Source organism: Stomoxys calcitrans, chromosome 4, assembly GCF_963082655.1.
Source record: "Stomoxys calcitrans chromosome 4, idStoCalc2.1, whole genome shotgun sequence".
Taxonomy (NCBI): Eukaryota; Metazoa; Arthropoda; class Insecta; order Diptera; family Muscidae; genus Stomoxys; species Stomoxys calcitrans.
In genome coordinates, this window is record NC_081555.1 from 156,858,077 (window position 1) to 156,881,942 (window position 23,866).

General features: G+C 38.7%; 3 protein-coding genes across 6 annotated transcripts in view; 2 read left to right on the plus strand and 1 right to left on the minus strand.

Moving 5' to 3' along the window:
• Positions 1-661: 661 nt before the first annotated feature.
• On the minus strand, positions 662-2,087 carry LOC106082087 (pyridoxal phosphate phosphatase PHOSPHO2). The gene has a single exon (XM_013244413.2). It carries the CDS (start codon positions 2,070-2,072, stop codon positions 861-863), a length of 1,212 nt encoding a protein of 403 aa, XP_013099867.2. The 5' UTR covers positions 2,073-2,087; the 3' UTR covers positions 662-860.
• Positions 2,088-2,747: 660 nt separating this feature from the next.
• On the plus strand, positions 2,748-7,823 carry LOC106081573 (dual specificity protein phosphatase MPK-4). The gene is made up of 6 exons (XM_013243616.2): positions 2,748-3,150; positions 3,214-3,345; positions 3,814-3,913; positions 3,971-4,206; positions 6,771-7,217; positions 7,279-7,823. Exons 1-6 carry the CDS (start codon positions 2,988-2,990, stop codon positions 7,380-7,382), a joined length of 1,182 nt encoding a protein of 393 aa, XP_013099070.1. The 5' UTR covers positions 2,748-2,987; the 3' UTR covers positions 7,383-7,823.
• A 3,218-nt stretch (positions 7,824-11,041) lies between these two features.
• LOC106081969 (high affinity copper uptake protein 1) overlaps positions 11,042-23,866 on the plus strand; it is a 40,759-nt gene continuing 27,934 nt past the window's right edge. For 3 of the 4 annotated variants that reach the window (XM_059366798.1, XM_059366801.1, XM_059366802.1), the window contains exon 1: positions 11,042-11,310. The gene's annotated coding sequence lies outside the window, so the exon portion shown is untranslated. Of the gene's footprint in view, positions 11,311-11,347; positions 11,428-23,866 lie in introns of those variants that run through there. The other variant, XM_059366800.1, reaches the window with a different exon arrangement.

Here is a 23,866-nt window from a genome sequence, read left to right on the forward strand (position 1 = left end):
TACGAAAATTAGTTTGTTTTCTTTACTGTATTCACATTTACGAGCAAAGTGTTCTAAACAAATGTGCAATATGCGATAGTTGTTTCACATACATACTTATAATAATAATTCTGTATTTGCTAAAAATTGTGATCACTTAGTAATGCAATGGCTTGCTCATTACTACTGATGCCACTGTAGACCGAACCATAAAATGCAAACATGCAATACCAAAAGATTAATATCCCATATAATAGAAACGGACATATTCGGTACATCATACTGTATCCATATTTGTTTATTTGGCATCATCTGTACAATTTGATTTGTTGTACACATGATGTGTGCATTTCATTGGCATTAACGGCGTAGAGCAAACCAAAAAAAAAAAAAAAGCGAAATGAAATTAGAAAAGTTATGAGCAATGTGATTGGTGTCGCAAGGTGTGTGGCCTTCTAAAAAATATGACAACACTCAAAAAGAGCCGCATATTTAATATTAAATGGGCCCAAAGAAATATAGATCGCTGATTGTATTTCACAAAAATAGCAAGAGAATGTCAAAAGCGTTTGACACCCTTTAAACCATCTCGGTACGATATTCTCAGTGGCCTGCTTAGCTAAAATTAAGTATCCTACTTTTTGTTATTTACTTTCTTTTTATTTTGTATTCGAATAGGCTCTTGGCTTGCATTTGATTTATTTACTTTGTAATCAGTTTACAATAACTTTTGGCGGGAATGATATCCAATGCGCAATTTATACTAACAGTCAGACAAATGCCAATCTCTTTCACATCGTTAACATAGATTGAATTTAAACAACTATACAGATTCTTATGTTTAAAGATATTTACATACACACCACTACATACAATTAAGTTTACTTTGCAGGGCCATCATATGCAGAGGATGTATTTTCCAGTGTCTTATTATGCTTTATCTTCTCTTGTTGGTTTAGTTTTTCATTCTTCTCCATGTGCCTTTCGAGTTTATCCAATAGATCGAAGCCTGTCTTCCATGTCAACAATTCGGCACGCACCTTTAATTTAAGGGGATTTTTGGTTAGTGTTCTTTCCATGGAAAAGCCTTCTCGGGGACAGGCCAAATCACGCGACCTTAGCTTTGTCACGGGGCATATATCATTGTTGCCATCTCCCACATAGATGACACGATCGTAGGAGAGATTCAAACGAAGATCCTGTTCGATTAGAAAATGCTCCAAGACCTTGCCTTTGCACAAATTCACTGAACTCATGCGACAGTCCGTTTGATGATGAAACGGTTGTATGGTCAGTAAGCCATTATCTTCAAATCGGGCAGGATTGGTAAATATTTTTGTAAAATACTCCGCTAGTCCATGGAACTTGAGCCACTCCTCTATAAAGAGACTATTTGAATCGCTGATGACTATCAAATCGCAATTGTATTTAGTTTTGAGCCGTTTCAACATTCTTTGAAAGCCTGGAACTTCGGGTATGCCATGAATTGTTTGTAGAATTTTTTCCGCCTTTATCTCCGAGGCATGTAAACGTCGAAACACTTCCGCCATATATTCTGTCCATCCTCCAAGCTCAATGATGTCGTGCAAATCTTTAGTCAGCTTATTGGGTGGCAAGAGATCTCGAATCACGGTGTCAGTGTTTTGAGCCACTACCGTATAGTCAAAATCAAAAGCTGCCAAGTATGGTTTGATCACTTTATTGGAATTTGCATTGGAATTGCCTGTTGCTGTTGTCGCCAACATTTTGCCTTCTTTGTTGTAACGTTGTAACGAGTTCAAATATTTCCTGACACTACATTTGAAAATAGACGACAGAGACCACCTGTTTTTCATTGCTTTAATTTGCCTCGGTTTTCCTCTCAAGGTCGTGGAGGCCAATAACAGCTGTTCATGATTTGAATTTTGCAGTATTACAGTATTGCCAGCTTGTTTTATTATTGTTTTGTTTACATGTTGAGTACATTCAAAAGCGCTTAACGCAAAACTCTCGCGGCAGTCAATAGTGATGATGCTGCTAGTAATTATGATATAATAACTGTTTTTTCGAGCATGCAAGTGGAAGATTGGTGTCGTGGGGTGCAGGGCAGACATCTGGCAGGGTATTGTCCCATCTCGGTCCATACGAATTTCGTTTATGATTCACTATACCACATATTTGCATGTGGAGGTAGCGATCCTCGTCAAGCTCCTGTAGAAGATCAAGATCGCTTCGGTCCACAGGACCGCTGGGATATTGTTGTTGTGGTAGCATTTTTATGTGGAGGTTACCATCTCTTCCATCCCGGTCCATAGGACAGATAGCCGCGGAAACGTTATGTCCATTGCCTATTCAAAGGTGTTAATAACAGGCGCTCAGCAGTGTCTGTCGGTCTCTGAATGAAATTCTACACTTGATACCACTCATTGTCCGCGACTACAGTTTTAGCAAGGAGCTTTCCACCAACCGTAATCTGTGTACCAGCCCGGTAGCTGTCACTAAAGCTTCTCGTGATGACGATGAACTCCCCACAAATAGAACGTAAGAGTTCCAACCTGAATGGTGCTCACATTCATACCGCGCCGGGAAAAGTCGCTTGTTGGTTACGTTGCTTTTACCCTTCAACAACTACCCTGTCAAATTTTATACACAGCCTTTAAATGACAACCGCAACAATTTATTTAAAGAATAATTTATATTAAATTATTTGCAGATGTAAATGAAATAATGAAATTTGAACCTGCTCTTCACCAGAAGTTCAAAAATTTTTTGGCATTTCATGTCTTGTGGCAACTCTCCGTAGATCTGGCTACGCTGATTAACAATTATACGGCAAAGATACAGCTGTTGTTTTGTTTTGATTTAGCCTTTAGTGTAATAACTTGTGAACTGCATGTAGATACTCAAGAGTGATTGGAGTCCACTCCCACACAGGAAAAAAGTGCAAAAAGGATAACTTGCAGAGTTGGGGTTATCTTTTACAATAAAAATAGATAAATAGATAGTGTGTTAAGACAATCTCATATAAAATGTCGGAAGTTATGAATGAAATCACAACCACCACTAGCACTAACAATAAAAATCTTCCAATTAATTCGAAACAAAAATTAAAGGATGTAGGTAGCTTATCGCGTGAAGATTTCGATGGAGGTCCCATCAGCTTGGATGAAATAGAACCAGGATTATTTTTAGGTAAGTAATTGTCGTGACCACATGCAATTGTCATCATTGTCATAACCAAAACATTATTTACAGGAAATCTTACTGCTGCAACCCATATGGAAACGTTGAGAACATATAATATTTCCCACATACTAACCTTGGACTCCATACCGTTACCTCAACACATAACAGAAGCGTCATTTTTGACAACAAAGTATATACATAGTAAGTTGAGAGTGGAAGGTTATTTGGTTGTTGGTGGTTTTGGGTCTATGTGGTTGTTTTGAATACGTTTTTTTTCACATACCCATATATGTATTAAAAGTGCCGGTAGTCTCAAAGGACGGGTTTTAATTGGTTGACTATTAACTTTAGCCTTGAGAGTATTTAGGATAAGGAGTACTCAATTTAACGATTAAAATTAAGCTTTGATATTCTAAAATTCTGATAGATACAATATCCACAAAAGACGGATATCATTTTGGTTTTATAGGATTAAATTAAAAGAAAAGGATTACGCTCCGGTATTGATCTAGGATCATTTCCCTTCTTAAATCTGCGGCTGCAACAACAATATTTTTAAGCCATGCAACCAAATTTGTTTTTTGTACTTTAAAATTACGATAGCAGCTTTTGAACTTCAATTAACCAAGCTTAAGCAATTTTTTTATATCTATGTTTGTATATTTGTAGTTGCTGATATGCCCAAAGAAGACATCTTACACCATTTGAATACTTGTGTTGACTTCATACAGGGCGCTCTGTTAACTGATCACAATGTTTTGGTACATTGGTAAACAATTTTATACATGAAATTTGAACCATTAGTTAATGTTTCTTTAAATTTCAGTTACTTTGGTGTCAGCCGTAGTTCATCGGCGGTTATTGCTTACGTCATGAAGAAATATCGTATGGATTATTCATCTGCCTATGATTTGGTCAAGTCAAAGCGCCGTTTTGTACAACCTAATGCTGGATTTGTTGCTCAATTGAAACTTTGGCATCGAATGGGATGTTCGATTGATACACAATATCAAAAATATAAAACCTATAGATTACGCCTTGCCGGAGACCAAGTGCGCAAGGGTAAGATCAAAGCATATAACAAAATTGCCCATGAACATTCCTTTGAGGATTCGCGAAAAGACTTCTCGCATATCAAGGAGCACTGTTCGATTTAAGTTTTAGCTCAATGAGAGGGACATTTATCTATTTATTTATAGATGATATATTTTACTTTTCTTTATCGATTTCGATGTACAATAGTTGCGAAGTAGCGTTACCTAAGCGCAGAAGTGACGCAGTGAAGATAGAAAAAGAATTTTCTTGCACTCTCCTTCAAGATGAGAAACCTTGTAAAGGCATGCCTGAAAAGACAGATTTCAAGGGCCTGAACTCTGACGCTGTTTATCGGGTTAACCCTCCAATTTCATCCTATATCAAATGAAAGAATGGTGTAATACGCTAGGCAATTATATAGAATGCCTAGACGGGAATGAAAAAATAACTTCCAAGTATCTGAAGTCCGCCGCTGGTTACCAAAGAGAAACTTTTAAGGCCAGTTTGGACGGCATAACACACAAAATACTCATTACTGTCGCTAGCTTTGATGGTATTTGGATTTTCATGATAACCGTTGCCTTATGACGGTCCTCACATAGACTTTTAAATGGGCAAAATCTTATTTCCATTAAGGAGGAGACGCAAACTTCTTACATATCAATGAGTGCTGTCCGATTCAAGTTTTAAGCTCAATGATAGAGCACCTCCTTTTTATGGCCTTGTCCAAACGGCGCGGTGCACTGTGAAAACTATTTGCGGAGAAGTCCTCTTATAACCCACGTCCTCTTATAACCCACGTCCTCTTATAACCCACGTCTTCTTACCTACATTCTCCTATAACCCACGTCCTCTTATAACCCATGTCCTCTTATAAACCACGTCCACTTATAACCCAGGGACTCTTATAACCCACGGCCTTCTATTGTATAATCCACGTCCACGTCCACCTACAACCCACGTCCTCTTATAGCCCACGTCCCCCTTTAACCTACGTTCTCTTATAGCCCTCGTCCTCATATAGCCCAGGTCCTCTTATAACCCACGTCCTCTTATAGCCCATGTCCTTTTATAACCCACGTCCTCTTATAACCCATGTCTTCTTATAACCCACGTCATCTTATAACCCACGTCCTCTTATAACCAACTTTCTCCTATAACCCACGTCCTCCTATAACCCACGTCCTCTTATAACCCACGTCCTCTTGTAACCCACGTTTTATAGCCCACGTCCTCTTATAACCCACGTCCTCTTATAATCCACGTCCTCTTATAACCCACGTCCTCTTATAACCCACGGCCTCTCATAACCCTCGTCATCTCATAACCCACGTTCTCTTATGACCCACGTCATCTTATAGCCCACGGCCTCTTATAACCCACGTCTACTTATAACCCACGTCCTCTATTACCCCACGTCATTTTTTAACCCACGTACTCCTATAACCCACGGCCTCTCATAACGCTCGTCATCTCATAACCCACGTCCTCTTATGACCCACGTCATCTTATAGCCCACTTCCTCTTATAACCCAAGTCCTCTTATAACCCACGTCCTCTATTAACCCACGTCCTCTTATAACCCACGTCCTCTTATAACCCACGGCCTCTCATAACCCTCGTCATCTCATAACCCACGTCCTCTTACGACCCACGTCATCTTATAGCCCATGGCCTCTTATAACCCACGTCTTCTTATGACCCACGTCCTTTCATAACCCACGTACTCCTATAACCGACGTCCTCCTATAACCCACGTCCTCCTATAACCCACGTCCTCCTATAACCCACGTCCTCCTATAACCCACGCCGTCCTATAACCCACGTCCTCCTATAACCCACGGCCTTCTATAACGCACGATCTCTTATAACCCGCGTCCTCTTATAACCCTTGTCTTCTTGTAACCCATGTCCTCTTATAACCCTCATCCTCTTATTACCCCACGTCCTCTATTAACCCACGTCCCCTATTTACCCACGTCCTCTATTAACCCACGTCCTCTATTAACCCACGTCCTCTATTAACCCACGTCCTCTTATAACCCACAACCTCTTAAACCCACTTCCTCTTATAACCCAAGTCCTCTTATAACCCACGTCCCCTTATAACCCACGTTCTCCTATAACCCACATCTCCTATAATCCACAACCTCTTATAACACACGTCCTCTTATAACCCATGTCCTTTCATAACCCTCGTCCTCTTATAAACCACATCCTTTTATAACCCACGTCCTCTTATAACCCACATCCTTTTATAACCCACGTACTCTTATAACCCACGTCCTCTTATAACCCACGTCCTCTTATAACCCACGTCATCCTATAACCCACGTCCTCCTATATCTCACGTCCTCTTATAACCCACGTCCTCTTATAACCCACGTCTTCTTATAACCCACGTACTGTTATAACGCACGGCCTCTCATAACCCACGGCCTTTTATAACCCGCGGCCTATTACAATTTATGCCCGCAGACCTCATTGTTATGTTATATTGTTCTTAAATTATCTAGAAGCTGATATAGCTGCCATATAAACACTAGTCCCAATTGGATGTAATGTTAAATTTTTTTTTTTAATTTTTTCAGCTAAAATTCTTCCACCCAATTTCAATGATCTCATTAAGCCAGATCCGGCAATTACGCAAGAAAATCCAGAGCCCATTGTATATCGATGCCGCAAATGTCGACGTGTTTTAGCATCAAAATCAAATATTCTACAACATTTGCCCAAAAATGTTCTGCCAGAAAAGGGAACAGATGGGAGTAATGGTAATACCACAAGTGCAAACAATCAAACATCAGATCAAACACCAACTGGAGGTTCTCCACGTCTGCTAGAGCAAATAGCTGAGCAAATACGTAAAGTATCATTAGGTTCACCGGGGGAGGGACAAAAATCTGATATAACATATTGTCAGAATATTTTGTTTGTGGAGCCCATAGCTTGGATGCAGCATATTGCAAATAATACACAAGGTCGTCTGCATTGCCCGAAATGTGATCAAAAATTGGGCAACTATAGCTGGATAAATGGTTTGTAGGAAATTTTAAAATCTGGGAAATTTTAAAAGCTGTGAAATCTTTTATTTTATAGGCTGTCAGTGTCCCTGTGGCGAAGAAATATCACCTGCATTTTATATGATACCTTCCAAAGTTGAACTATCGAAGGCTGTTCAAAATGTACAAACCACTTTGTAATTTTATTCAAATTGTTGTAGTTAAGAACTTTGTATTTATTAATTCATTTTGCTGTTTGTTTTTTATTTATTATTACATTCTAAAATATTTCTGTAAACAAATGCTTCCATATTGTTGTGGTTATGAAATAGTGTTTCCTAACATTAGATGTTTTAAGTAATATTTCCAACAAAAATATATGTTCCAATGAATGTGTATATATGTAATATACAGATACATATGTAGAACAACATTATTCCCTTGCACTTGAAATTTTCAAGTTTGCACGTCACCTTCTATTTGTTAAACGAAGTTATTCCCACTCAGCGTTTATAAACCTACGTTTTGTTGCCAGACATTTATACCATTGTACCATAAACAAATAAGAATTAAACTACGTATGTTTAAATAAATTTAATGTTAAATATTTGACAATATAAATAATACATACATACATAAATATTTTTATCAAACGTTCTTAATGTGAATGTCTAAATGAAACACAAGTGCATCAAAAGAAATTTATAAAAAAAAATAACTATATGTATGTACGTTCGTTTTCTTAAATTTATTAAATTCATATGCTTGAAGCAATAAAGTTATTTGTAAATTCATGGCCTATTTTTCATCATATTTCTTTGGAATAAGAGTTTGTACTTTCTATTTTTTAAATATCATGTAATCTAGATCGATATTGCTGGAAAATTTGCTCTTCGTTGTTTTTCTAAAAAACACATATGTAGTTCAAGTTCATAGTCTGCTGTTATTTCATGTTATGTTCGCGGCTTCTTACTACTACAACAGATACGAATGACGGCCACCGGCACGGGGGTGACAATGAGCACCGCATGTGTTGAAACTTTTAACTAAAATTTGCGTGATGTTCATCGCCATCACCAGAAGCTTGACTGAGAGCTACTGGGCGCGTCCACAGGTTGCAGATAGTGGAATGCTTCGTATAAGAAGTATCTGAAATCTCAGTCGCGGACAATCAGCGGCATCGAGTGAATAATCGCAGTGAGAAGCTAGACAAAATCGTCTCTTGCTTAAATGCTGAGTGTCTATGATACTCTATATGATAAGGCTAGTCTTTGGCGCCAGTGGCCATAACGTTCCGGCGTCGATCCTATGGACCAGATCGAGCTTGCTCACCTATGGAGCTTGACGAGGATCGCCACCGCCACATACAAATGTGGCTAACAAACTGACGACCACACAAATTAATCCCATGTCAGCGGGTTGTACGAGCCGGATTGACCCGATAGAGTGCTTAATTGGCAAGGGCTACCGCCTCAGTATACAACACACTGCTACTACAACCACACAAATAATTTGCGATGCATCGCATTTGAATTTGTCAAACTGAGTTCGATGGGAAGGAGCCATACTTGTTAAATTTGTAAATTCATAATGAACATGCAAAGAGGATAAAAATAGCAAACGAATTTAATTTCTCTCAAAATTTGACAGCAAATGTCAAGCTTATAAGTGTCTTTAATTATTTTGTTTCTCTTCAAAGCAAGCAGAAAAATTAAAAGAAAGAAATATACACATATTGGATGCTTAGATTGCCGAAACCCTATATACGTGCATTTAGGGTGGTACTATATTCGCTTTTAGCGAAATTTTTTCATGATTACTTTTTAGATAGAAGGCCACCGTAGTGCAGAGGTTAGCATGTCCGACTATCATGCCTGAGTTCAATTTCCGACAGGAACATCAGAAAATTTGTAAGCTGTGATTGTTCCCTCCTAATGCTGGCGACATTTGTGAGGTGCTTTGCCCTGTAAAAACTACCCCTCATGAGGGGTCGCTCTGCGGCACGTCGTTCGGACTTGGCTATACACAGGAGGTTCCTTATCATTGGGCTTAAAATTGAATCGAACAGCACTAATTGATATGTGCGATGTCTGCCCCTGTTCCATAATGGAATGTTCATGGGCAAATTAGCATTTTGCCTTTTTATATAATAGATTTTGATTTTTGATTACATGTTAAAAAATTTTCACAAAAGTATTGGGTTGCCCAAAAAGTAATTGCGGATTTTTCATACATATAGTCGGCGTTGACCAATTTTTTCACAGCTTGTGACTCTGTAATTGCATTCTTTCTTCTGTCAGTTATCAGCTGTTACTTTTAGCTTGCTTTAGAAAAAAAGTGTAAAAAAACTATATATTTGATTAAAGTTCATTCTAAGTTTTATTAAAAATGCATTTACTTTCTTTTAAAAAATCAGCAATTACTTTTTTGGCAACCCAATAATATCATTGAGATTTTTGTAGGGATTCAAAAAAGTATTCGTGAAACATTTGTGTTTCACCTGTGAAAAACGATTATAGTCCCAGCCTTTATGAGGGAATGTCATACTAAATGATGAATAAGCTAGTTTTTTTGCTTCAAAATCCATTATCTAAAAAAGTAATCATGAAAAAAATCTCGCTAAAAGCATAGATAACCCTTAGTTATCTATATTCTCAAGCGTCACTAACCAGTCTAGGTGCGAACTACAAATTCTTTATCTAAATATAATTTATCTATCCTACATGATAAGTTTAAAGTCTATTATAACGGCACGGCATAGCTGTGAGTATCACTCAGGCTGGAATATTGAGGTCCGATCTGTGTGGTATTCATTGCTGCCACAAGAAACTTAGCTGCGACTTACCGGGCGGGTCGCAGTTTCTTAGAATGCTCCATATGGGTTAGATGCTGCGGCAGTTGCGAACAATCAGCGGTATCGAGCGGAGAGTTTCATTGGAGGCCGGGCGGCACCGGCTCTTGAATAAATACAATGTGAGTTATTATTGGCGCATTTAAATAGCCAGTGGCCACCATGTTCCCGCGGCGATTGGTCTCTTGGACCAGAACGAGTTTGCTCAGCTACAGGAGCTTGACGAGGATGGCCACCTCCACATGAAATTGTGGCTTCATTAACAACTAATGGCTTGTACTATGTTAATTTTTCGCAAAATTTTTTCGTGATTACTTTGTTTTAGATAATAGATTTTGAAGCAAAAAGCCTTGCTCATGAAAACACTTTTTTAAAGGTATTATGTTTTTTGTAATGTTTTAAAAAAAGTAACCGTGAGTAACATAGAACCCACCCTAATCAGTAATATATAATCTGTACATAATATGTATTATTGCCAAGAAGATGGTAATTCTTCTCTTTTAATTTTTTTCACTTCAAATTCTGATAACTATGGCTTTTAAGCGAATACGGATACAGATGTTTAAGAATCTTTCATTGTAAACCTCCCATATGGCGGCATTTAGTGGGTAATGAATACTCAATTTGCTCTCAGAATACGAGAACATAGGTGTTGTACTGTCAAATTGTTACATATGACTGTCACAAGGTATCAAAGGCAAAATGAATTAAATTCCATTTTAATAAATTAATTATTGTATCCATACAAAGAAAAACTAAATAAAAAAGAAACTATAAAAAGCTATACTCTAAAATGTAGATAACTAATATGGAATAAAACCTTCATGTGACCATTTTCAATTAAAACTAAAACATTGAAACTTGTTGGTTAACAATTTTGCCATTAGTTTTTTGTTAGTTATACCTTTTTGCATTAGCTTCAATTCGCAGTTATGTACTGATGTTCACATGCGTTATTTATTGAGTATTGCGAACGGATTGGAACGGATATGTTGAAAGTTTGAGTTGTGTATGTTAACGTTAAAAAAGTGAAAATTTTTAAGGAAAGAGTTTAATTTAATGGAGATCAGAGAAGAAAACTTGAAATAAGAATTCAATGTATGAAAGCTTATTAATATGTTCTCTAGTATTATTGAATTTGATGATTTCTAAAGTCCAATATTACGAATTCCGTTGAGACCAAGAAAAAAGTATAAGTGGTTTTAGAGTTGTGTCAAGCCAACGCCATATCAGAGCTTTGACCACCATCTCGGCTAACCTCTGGATATTGTAAAAAAGGTAGGTCTGCAAATGGAAAGACATTCATTGCACCATTTGCTGTTGCCTCGATGGTTTAAAGTTTATTGCAAGTGTTATTGCTGTGCCTCCTTATCAATTGTGTTTTCAATGGGTTGAGTGAGTGTGGACTTATCAGAACGTTGATGTTGCTATTAAATAAACTACAAAACAATTAACAATCCATAAAAACTAAAGCGATTGCATTTTTTAAAAATCATTTGCAAGCATATCTTATAAAAATATCTTTATGCAAAGAAAAAAAGGGAATAGACGAAAAGCTGACAGCAAATGTTCATTTTGTTGCACGCGCAACCCCCCGAAATCCATAAAAAAGTGATGTAACTGCCTGCAAGTGATTGCTTGAACATAAGCCAATAATAAATAAAATACTCGAAAAATGTTGCTGTTAGCAACTGTTCCTAATACTCCGAAAACTTATTCCAAGTGATATTTGTGTGGAATTTTATAATTTACCATGTATTAGTTTAGCTATTTCGCTAAGATTTTTATGATTATGTCTGCTGTAACAGGTTGTTGTCCCTCCTTCAACTCTTTGCGTATTCATTTTTTTTTTGCTTTGATGAATATCACAGACGTCAACATCCCATTAAATTAATTTGTTCAATCAAAGTAGGGGCGTAGATATGTACAGTTCGCATTATTCTATGTGCACAGAATTGCGAATTCCATGCAATTCCGTAGTCGCACAATAAATTTGTATACACCGTGTACAAGTATGTATGTATGTATGCATGTATGCATGTTTTGTTAGATATTTTTTTTCTTAAAACAGATGTTATTCTGTTTCTTTTATCTAGACGCTTTAAAATACGCTTATAAATATTCATAATACGCAAAATTTTTAATCTGCTGCCGTTTATTGAAATTTTATATTTAATTGCATATCTAGACTACTTAATCCGACATTAACAACAAATACAAGTAGTTTTTCTGAATGCACCTTTAAAAAATGTTCACACATTTAAAAAAAAGGTGTGAGAGATGTAACGAATATACAAAAAAATTTTATATTGGGTTGCCCAAAAAGTAATTGCGGATTTTTTAAAAGAAAGTAAATACATTTTTAATAAAACTTAGAATGAACTTTAATCAAATATACTTTTTTTACACTTTTTTTTTTAAAGCAAGCTAAAAGTAACAGCTGATAACTGACAGAAGAAAGAATGCAATTACAGAGTCACAAGCCGTTGAAAAAATTTATCAACGCCGACTATATTACTACTATATTACCGACAATTACTTTTTGGGCAACCCAATAGTATACCCGGGAAGAAACTGGAATATTGGATTGTTACTGTAGCCATATTTGCATGTGGATGTGGTGATCCTCGTCATGCTCTTATAGGCGAGCAAGCTCGTTCCGGTCTATACGACCGATTGCCATTGGATATTTAAAGGCGCTAACAACTCACCTTTTCATGTCAAGCATCATAGGCACTCGGTTTTTTTTTTATTTTTTTTTTTTCACGTAACCAACACGCAGGGGATGTCCCCTATATATGCATGGCGTTGGCAATTAGGGAAGTTAAGGATCGGAGGGCGACAGAGGGAGTAGTGTTTATTGATGGTCTTAAATTTCTGAACGTCAATGTCGATGGGAAAGACATTAGCCGAAAGTCAATTCCACATACGAATGGTTCGGGCAAAAAATGAATTTTCTCGGTAATGCATGGTTCGGTCGTCTGGCCAATCAATTACAAACGGGTGTGAGTTCCTGGCAAGTCTTGTATTGCTGGTGAACATACTAACGTCAGGGATAAGAAGACGAATATACCTGGAATTCGCGCCATGAAAATAACGATAGAGCAATACAACGCTACCGACGATGTTCAAGAGAAGCAATAGCGTTGAACCCGGTCAAGTAGCTCCAAGGATGGTTTTAGAGCTCCTGCCAATATATATGAGTTATATTCCATTCTGGGCCTGATGTAGGTAGTATAGATATTGAGAAGATCAGAAGAGGTGAAATATTTCTTGCACCGCTTAGTGAGGCCCAAACAGCTGAATGTTTTTTTTGGCACTTTGAATACGTGTTTTGACCAGCGGATATCACATTGTATCTTCATGCCCAGAATATCAAGAGCATCTGACTGCTCAATATCTATACCTTCGATAGATATCGACGATTGAAGTGGGTCAGTGAATCGCTAGTGAGACAAGAAACAGCACTGCGTCTTCTGTGCGTTAAAGTCTACTCTGTTCATTCTACCCCACTCAGAAATGGCCAACAAATCCTGGGAGAGCTTCTCATCCATAATGCGCCTCCTGTCCACAATTTCTTGAGGACTGGGCCTATGGTCGAATGAATATGAATGACACAGACTACTGTCATCCGCAAATGAGTAGACTGGAGTCTGACCCAATAGATCGTCAATGAAAATAAGAAAAAGGGAAGGCGAAAGGACAGAGCCCTGTGGCACACCTACGGTCAATGTATACCCATATGATGAGAACCCATCTATAACAACTCGATCTCTGAGAAAGCTCGATATAAATCGAACTATGTTATTACCGACTCCAAAAGCGACAAGCTTCAATAAAAGTGCACCGTGCCAGACCCTATCAAGTGCCTTGGAGATATCCAGATCCACGACCTTACTTTCACCAAACTGGTGGAACCCATATTGTCTGTCGCTAAGAAGGCCATTAGACTCTAAGTATCTGACAAGATGATGGTTAACCATACTCTCCATAACGTTGGAGAGCGCGGAGCATATCGCAATTGGCCAATAATTCGGTAAGCAAGATTGAAAAGGTTGGGTAGTGAACAAGCAAGCGTCGAAGAACACTTACAAAGGACAAGTGGTGATATACCGTCCGTGCTAGAGCTTGTGCCGTCCGGCCTCTTACTGCGACTCTCAGTCCGATACCACTGATGTTGTTGTTGTTGTAACCACATTTTCATGTTTAGGTGGCGATCCTCGTCAAGTTCCTGTATTAGAGCAAGCTCGTTCCGGTCCAAAGGACCAATTGCCGCCGGAACAGGGTGGCCTTTTGTTATTTAAAGATACCAATAACTGGCCTTGTCATATCGAACATCGTAGGCACTCAGTATTTTTGCAAGAGCCGGTGCCACCCGACCCCTCACTGAGACTCTCCACTCGATACCGCTGATTGTGTGCGACTGCCGATTGCAGCTACTCCGTATGGAGCATTTCACTATCCGCAACCTTTGGACTCGCCCGGTAGCTCGCAGCTAAGCTTCTAGTGACAGCAAAGAACAACACACGGAGTGGACCTCAATGTTCCAGCTTGTGTGGTGCTCATAGCTATCCCGTACCGCTGATTGTCCGCGACTTCCGATTGCAACTACTCCGTATGGGGCATTCCACTATCCGCAACCTGTGGACGCGCCCGGCAGCTCGCAGCTAAGCTTCTCGTGACAGCAATGAAAACCACACAGATCGGACCTCAATGTTGCAGCTTGTATATTGCTAACAGCTTTCCCGTGCCGGGTGGTGCTCACAGCTGTCCCGTACCGCTGATTGTCTGCGACTGCCGATTGCAACTACTCCGTAGGGGGCCTTCCATTATCTGCAACCTGTGGACGCGCTCAGTAGCTCGCAGCTAAGCTTCTCGTGACAGCAATAAACACCATACAGAACGAACCTCAGTGTTCCAGCTTGTGTGGCGCTCACAGTTATGGCGTGCCAGGCAAAGTAAATGTTGTGATGTGCAGTCTTCGAAATTCATGGTGATGCTCGTCTTGGCTCTTGGTGAAAGAAGGGAGATCGGTTTATACGACCTCCCGAGATTTCAAGGCTTCAGTAGGGGGATCACCCTGCCCATCTTGCAGACATCGGGTACCATAAAAATGTTCAAAGTCAGATTGCGGAAAGTTGTAAGGTACTCGACTCAAGGTATATCCAAATTCTACAGTATCTGTGTAGAGATTACATCCGTGCCCAGCGCCTAAGATGACTTGGCACTACGAATGACAACTGAACTTCGTCCACGGCAAATTATGTAGCAGTTGGTTGTACACTGAGGCGGCAGCCCTTGCCGATGAAGGACTTCATCGGGTCAATTCGTTGCTTACAACCGGCTACCATGGGATTGCGCTCAATTCCATGGCATGCCGCCTCAGTGTACAACAACAACAACTACCAGACTGTTGTTTTCCTCGTGAGTAAATATCACCATTATAGGAAATATCAAAAGATGTCGGATGAGAAGAAAATATCGTGGTCTTCCTCTTCTCAGGATTTAACTTAACTATATATTCCATGTCATCAAATCTCGTACTACGTTTAAGGTATCAAATATTTTATAATTCATCACGTCCATCGAACTAACCTCTCCTGTAAATAAAATTTGGATATGATCAGCAAATGAGTAAGTAGAGCAATAATCAGGAGTACTACTTGAAAACAAATCGTTTACATACAAAATAAAGAGCAAATGCCCTAAGACGGAAGTACTTTTAACATGAAGGATTCCAGATGTTTTCCCATGCACACAAACACATTGATACCTGTCCTTGAGATAGGATAATATAAGTCGACAAGCATTCTGCCCAAATCGATAGAGACTTAGCAGCTTTTGAAGAAGAATGGATTTATCCACTCTGATGAACGCTTTCTCCAAATCCATGTACAGTAGTAAAGAATTTTTGTCCAATAAAATGTGCTATAATTAAATCTGTCAATCCAAGTAGTAAACCCGTTGTATATCTTTCTATTGCTGCGAAACGCACATTGATAATTGCTTAGCCATATGGAGGATTGAAGATGGGTCAACAATTGACGTTTAAGAACGTGCTCAACAGTTTTCAATGCAAATGCAAATTTTGCCCTTGAACATTCCACTAAGGAACATTGGCATACTTCTCACATATCAATGAGTGCAGTCCTATTCAAGTTTAAGCTCAATGATAAGGGGCCTCCATTTTATAACCGAGTCCGAACGTCGTGCCGCAGTGCGACACCTCTTTGGAGAAAAGTTTTGCATGGCATAGTACCTCACAAATGTTGCCAGCATTAGGAGGATTCGCCAGGATTCGAACCCAGGCGTTCAGCGTCATAGGCGGACATGCTAACCTCTGCGCTACGGTGTCCTCCAACAGTTTTCAATAGAATCGTTAAAAATGATATGGGTCTTAAATTATACAAAGACATAACAGATGGTTTCTTCCATGGTTAAGACGCCTGAGGTAATTGATCGGTCTTTGTGGCACTTGTCCCATCGAAGCTTGGTACGGTCATTCATGTCACGCTTTGCAACGACATCGCAAACATGTCTCTCCAACCCAGTTTTAAACATTGGACAGCCAAGTATTTGTGTAGCATTTGGGGATAATTTGTCTAAACCACGTAAGTGAAACAGGAAGGATGATATCTCTGGCATGGTTTATCTTCTACCTATACTTCACACCTCTGCATACGAGTGACTCAATTGCTTGAAAGTACTTGTTGTGATGTTAAAAACCGTAGCCATAGCCATAGCAATCCATGGAAAATGATTCTACTTCGAAATTTGGGTACCAGAAGCATCCGCCAAGGAACCGACGGCCCTGTCAAGAGTATCGAGGCATGCAAAACAACCCTGCTTTCAGTAGCAACGCGTCAAGAGCGAAAAAGTGGTACGGGTGAAAAGAAGAGAGAGGATAAATGTCTACTCCACATAAAGAGAAGGAAAATGGAAAGACGTGAGTATGAGCGAGCCGTGATGTTCAGAAGTCGAAATGATGTCCGGAAAATTTAGTTTAATCATCTTGTTTGACCCATCTAATCTACAATGAGTTAGGGACCAACGTAGCTCAGAGGTTAGCATGACCGCCTTGGCCCTTAACGCCTGGGTTCAAATCCTGGTGAGAACATCACGTCATTTTCAACTATAATTATCTTCTCTCTGTGCTGGCGACACTTGTGAGGCATTTACCTTAGTTAATAAGCCCTGCAAACTTCTCTACAAAATGGTGTCTTTGATTTGAGAGAAGTGCAATTTCTGTACTGACATTGCCATTCTTTGGAAAAGATCCGAAAATTCTTTTTACGGGTAATTTCGTTTGGTCAACATTTCTTGGTGCTGAAACAAGTGTGACATCTGATTCTGAACGAGTTTCCTGCTGCTGATTTTTTTTTCCAATTGATCACTGCAACTGTGCTATCAGCGTTAATCTGTATTTTTCCTCCATAAAATCAGCAAATATTAATATATTGACGAAAGTCTCTTTCCGGTCACGAAAGTCTCTTTCCGGTCACGTACAAGATACTCTCGAGCCTATTGTGAATGATTGAAATCTTAAGTCAATTCGATAAATTGGTCCTATCATTGCAACTTTTATATCTAGTAGATCGACCATGGACTAAATATTAACACTGCGTCCATTCCCGGTAAAGATCCGAGAACAGGACAGTGTAGTACTTGGAGTGTTCGAGAGAAAGATTCTTAGTGAAATGTATGGACCGGTTTGCATTGATTGAGAATATTGGGCCGTATGAACCACGTGCTGCATGATGTCGTTAGCATAGTTAAACTTGTCAAACGCATCTAAATAGATCGGTTGCGTTGGCTATGCCATATTGTCAGAAACAAGGCCGCATCGGCGAATTGCTACAACAAATAATTTTTTTGGGGAACTTGATATTCCAAAATTTGTAAACAGGGCGAAGAAAATTCAATTTGCCGTGACACTTAAAATTTTCGGCAAATTTCCTTCGACCAATCAGAGCAAGAAGAAAGAAGTTTTCTTTGAGTGACAAGCAAAAAAAACAAATATAAAAATGTTCAAAAGTCCTATTAGGTCCAGACAAAACCATCAATATGGCAGGTTTAATTATAGTTCTCACTAGGTTGTTATAGCGGTAAACTATCTACCAAGAATGCAGAGTCCAGATCTCTCTGTACGCACCTCATCTTAGTCGCAGAGTTCCTGGACCTTGACACTCATCAGAATCAAGCAGACGAAAGATAGAACACAACAAACTCCTAGAACAACAACAACAAGAATGCATTTAATCTTCCACGGTAGACCAGGGTAGTTCTAGCTCAATTCCAATGGGGCTGGGATTGATTCCAACATCGTAGACGTTGGTCACTATTATAACCAGGGACCACACATCACATGTGTCAAATGCATCCAAGGATTCCTCCTGACTTGAGTTCATACGATGGTCATGGGCAGGATTAGCAATGAGCTCCAATTGGAATATTGTGACTAGAGCTCAAGGACGGTTTTTGTAACCTTTTTTGGAGCTCTTTGATAATTGTTTGATTTTTAAGTCATTTGAAAACGAGGGGCTAAAGCTTGTTGGCCACGAAGAACATGTTTTCATCTTACAGTAAGGTCGTACAGAGAGCGTATAGTAGGCTGCCAAGATTGGCCAATGGGCTTGACGTAAACCCCTGAAAGATAAAGTGGGTGCTATTCACCAATATGAAGTAATTTGGCGTGTTTAGGGGACCTCTCCTAGAGGGGGCGGAGCTATCGCTCTCACTACTGATAGGGCTTCTAACAAGCAATGGCATTTTCAGGACTTTGAAATCGCGCTGGTTGACGTTTGTGCACCTATTGTGATACTGCCTGAATTGGTTCAGGATTATGGCTATATGAACACTTTTTCCTGTCTTAAATTATTTTCAGGCACGTAGTCCTTGTTCATTTTTGATTGCTAGGGGCTTGAAATGGCAGATTGGAGGGAACTTCTTCAGTCCGCTTGGCCTCAATAATTGTGATGCATGTTGGGTCCTTATCTTCTTTGTTCTAATATCTGACATTGTACCGCCGTAAATTTTGTCTTTGTTTTTCAACGCTCATATTTCGCTGCAAGAAATCTGAAGATATCCGCCACCAAATCTTCAGCCACACTGTTCACTACATATACGCGTGAGGTGAATACTGAGCTGACTGTGATGGTCGATGGAGAAATGATTCCGACCATCAAGTGTCCCAAAATACTTGGCGTCACATTTGACAGCTCCTACACTTTCTCCCCACATGCCACAGCAATCTGCAATAAAGTCAAAAGTAGAAACAAGGTCCTCAAGTCACTCGCTGGCAGCACTTGGGGTGCAGACAAAGGAAACCTTGTTGACCACGTACAAAGCAATTGGCCGGTCTGTGGTAAGTTATGCAGCGCCAGTGTGGTCACGTCAACTTTGTAACACGCAGTGGAATTATATTCAGATCTGTCAGAATGCCGTTCTCCGAACTGCGACGGGCTGTCTCCTCAGTTCTCATGTGGACCACCTCCATCAGGAGACAAAGATCCTGCCAGTGCGAAGACATAACTACATGCTGTCTAAGCAATACCTTTTGGGCTGTTATCGCAGAAATCATCCAAATCATCATCTTGTGGATAGATACCCACCGCCCAGAAGCCTTAAGGTAGATCTACACGATCTAGAGCGTGAGGTCCAGCGCTACAAGAGAGAACCTCAAGATCAGGCGGCATATCAAGCGGGTCTGAACAACATTCATGCAGACACGGTAGCAGACGCGTTAATTGGCTACCGGGTGAATGTAGTCCTTGGAGAACGACCACCACCCATTGCACCCGAATTCAAAAATGACTTGACATATCAAATTCCATCAGCTGTGCTGATGCGGCCACATTAATAATTACGCCTTGGTCAGAATTAATGAAGAAGCTCCAGCAAAGAAGTGCTTTGGATGAAATATTTTGGTAAGACTACAGCAAGTTGATGGATCGAATTCGTGATTGTGTCACTCTTGGAGTAAAAAGGAAAAACAAAGACATGGAAATAAGCTGATGTGGAATTATAACCGCTTTTTAATCTAGCTTGATGCATGATAATTAAGTTACACTATTTTTTTTTTGATGAAATGGGTGAAGTTGAAATTCCGATATTCTGAAACTTGGTATGTGATTTCGTCTTATCGATCAAACATCGGGTATCAAAAAATGTCTGTGTTTTTTCAGTACAACCTTTTGTCTTCACTTCTGCTTTCGGACAAAGTCCCAAGTCCCAGTGTAGCAATGATCATCCGGAAATTTTAAATCTTCTTGGAAATTAATTTTATTGCACAAAAAAAGCTTTCCGTAACTGTTTTGCGGTACTATGTACAATTGTGCATGATCACAAAAAAATCTGTGCCAGTCAAAGTAACGATTTCTGAAAATTTATTTTGTAAATCACATAAAATTTGTTATTTGACTTTCTCATTGTTGGGTTTTTTGTTCAGCACAGTCCACTTACTTACATAGTTTATCACGTCCATTGACAAGATACAACGTACGTACAGTAGCTGGCGAATATTTGAGCAAAGATCTTCTCTCATTTCTTGTTTAGTTCTTACGAACATGTTATTGGGGTAAAAAGAAGAAATTCTCTCCAATCAAAAAGAATATCCTGAAAATAGAAGTCGAATATGTTCAGAATTTCTTAAAAATATGCCACCTTTAGTTATACAAGACACCCGTCTGCGGTTGATATTTGACAATAGATTTTCCATGTCAGGGGAAAAAACAAAATTTTTAAAATAATTTTTTTTATTTACATCTGACAATCTCCGCGCTGGCCGGGCCCCCAGAGTTCTTCCCTTAAACTATGCATTAAATAATTTGTCCATAAACTTCATCAAAGAACAGCGGGGATATCAATGTGTCAAGTCAAGTCAAAATTATGTTTGCAATGATTTTTGCCTTCTACTGTAGATTTTTTGTAGCTTAACTTTGTATGCATCTTTGGAGTCTACGATAATGGGGGCAGTATTTCAACGACATACAAGTAAACGTTTACATGTAGCTATGTACATTCGTCCAAAAAAAATCAAGTTATAAATAAAATGACCGAAGTGAATATTGTTCCCCATTCAAAAAAAAAAAAAACAACATTTACTATATGGACATGTTAACAGTAGTTGGAGTTTTGCTGTTCTTCCTGTCCACACTAACACACAAATATTATCGTTTTGAAGTGGTACTAGTTAGTTAATCAATTGCTATGCCTATATGGGACACATTATCATATTTACACCAATTATGAGTATCCCTACGTTATGTACCAATCTTCGCACTTCACTCTACTTGTGTGCGCTATCCCACAATCATTGGCTCCATTGGCAAAGTTTTTTTGGCTAGTATACTAAAAAACCTACGGCCACTTCTCTTGGCAAAAATTATCTAATAGGTATTTTTCTGCCGTTTTGAAATGGAACTTCGACTTGTTTTTTCCCCCAATGAACAAAAAAAAAAAACTGGTGTTCAGTGTGGAATGGTTAAAATCTACAACAAATAAGAATTTAAACTTTTTCAGGTTTTAAGCTTGCAAATCAAAAGTTCAGTTTAACCTTTCAAAAGCTTTCAACTGCATGCAGCTCAAATAGATTTATATTGAGTCTCAAATAACTGGTTACACTCGAAAAAAATGTATAACCATTTACAAAAAAATTTTTTTGATTTAGATTTTTCCAAAAAAGTGTTATACTTGTAGGGGCACCGTGGCGCAAAGGTTAGCATTTTCGGTTTACCATGACGCTAAACGTTTGTGCTCGAATGCTGGAGAGAACAACAGAAGAAATTTTCTATGGTCCTAACTCCTAATGATAGCGGAATGTAGGAGGAATTAGGCAAGCTATGTATTGGGTTGACCAAAAAGTAATTGCGGATTTTTTAAAAGAAAGTAAATGCATTTTTAATAAAACTTAGAATGAACTTTAATCAAATATACTTTTTTTACACTTTTTTTCTAAAGCAAGCTAAAGTAACAGCTGCTAACTGACAGAAGAAAGAATGCAATTACAGAGTCACAAGCTGTGAAAAAATTTGTCAACGCCGACTATATAAATAATCCGCAATTACTTTTTGGGCAACCCAATAATCAAAGAAAAGTTGTCCTTGGCGAGCCGTTCGGTAGTCATTATTATTAAGCTGATACTTGAATCACTGAATTGATAGGTGAGAAGTCTGTCCCCTCTTAGGGTTGGTATTCTATTCTGCTTTCGGAATAGTCGCGAAAATCTTTAATTGTACCGCGAGCGGAATGTGACAGTTATGTTTTGTTTTTATTTTCATACCAAAAGACGTATTTTATCTGCACTTATGATTACATTTTTTTCGCAAAAAAGAAACAATTAAAAAGGCATTATGTTTGGCCGGGCCGGTTTTTGGATACCCACCATATCTGGTATATATTCGTCACAATCCGTTGAAAATTGGATAACTTATGCACCCAAATTCGACAAGGATATTGAGTGGTCTAATAAATATAAGTCACGGTTGAATATTTTATTTAAAATTTCAACGAAATAGGTTAATAAATAAAGCTTCTATGAGCTTCAGATCTTTAATCGGCACATCGGTCTTTATGACACCTATATCTAAATACAGTCCGATCTTTACCATATTTGGGTCGGATGGTTTTTGGCATAAAACTACTTACTGTTTCAAATTTCAGTGAAATCGGATAAAAAATAAAGCTTTTATTCGCTTCAGACCCTTTATCGGGATATCGGTCTGTATGGCAGCTATATGTAATTATAGTCCGATCCAAACCATATTTGGGACGGATGTTGGGAGAACTAAGACTAAACACTGTTCCAAATTTCAGCGAAATCGGGTAATAAATAGAACTTTTATGGGCTTCAGACCCTTTATCGGCTGATCGGTCTATATGGCAGCTATATCTCAATATAGCCCGATTTGAACCACATTTAGGTCCTATGTTAGGATGCGTAAAACTACTCAATGTTTTAAATTTCAGCGAAATCGGTTAAAAAATAAAGCTTTTATGGGTTTTAGACGCTTTATCTGGAGATCGGTCTATATTGCAACTATACCTAAATATAGTCCGATTTCATCCATAATTAATTCAGATATCAGGAGGCTTAAAATACCTCTCTGTTTCAAATTTCAGCGAAATCGGTTAAAAAATAAGTCTTTTATGGGCTTCAGACCCTTAGTCGGGAGATCGGTCTATATGGCAGCTATATCTAAATATAGTCCGATTTAAACCATATTTGGGTCCTATGTTTAGAGGCGTGAAACTACTCAATGTTTAAAATTTCTTTTATGGGCTTCAGACTCTTTATCTGGAGATCGGTCTATATGGCAGCTATACCTAAATATAGTCCGATTTCATCCATATTTAGGTCAGATATCAGGAGGCTTAAGATAACCCTCTGTTTCAAATTTCAGCGAAATCGGATAATAAATAAAGCTTTTATGGGCTTCCGAACCTTTTTCGGCAGATCCATATATATGGCAGCTATATATAAATATAGTCCGATATGGACCCTATTTAGATCAGATGTCGGGAGGCCTAAAACTACTTACTGTTGCAAATTTCAGCGCAATCGGATGAAAAATAAAGCCTTTATGGGCATTAGACCCTTTATCGGGAGATCGGTCTATATGGCAGCTATATCTAAATATAGTCCGATTTAAACTATATTTGGGTCCTATGTTTAGAGTCGTAAAACTACTCAATGCTTAAAATTTCAGCGGAATCGGTTAAAAAATAAAGCTTTTATGGGCTTTAGACTCTTTATCTGGAGATCGGTCTACATGGCAGCTATACCTGAATATAGTCCGATTTCATCCATATTTAGGTCAGATATCAGGAGGCTTAA

Bases quoted from the DNA above. Each gene is read 5' to 3' on its own strand.
- LOC106082087 (XM_013244413.2), bottom strand. From the start codon at position 2,072: ATGTCTGCCCTGCACCCCACGACACCAATCTTCCACTTGCATGCTCGA.
- LOC106081573 (XM_013243616.2), top strand. From the start codon at position 2,988: ATGTCGGAAGTTATGAATGAAATCACAACCACCACTAGCACTAACAAT. The intron at 3,151-3,213 runs GTAAGTAATTGT...CATTATTTACAG, and splicing joins AGAACCAGGATTATTTTTAG to GAAATCTTACTGCTGCAACC. The intron at 7,218-7,278 runs GTTTGTAGGAAA...TTTATTTTATAG, and splicing joins CAACTATAGCTGGATAAATG to GCTGTCAGTGTCCCTGTGGC.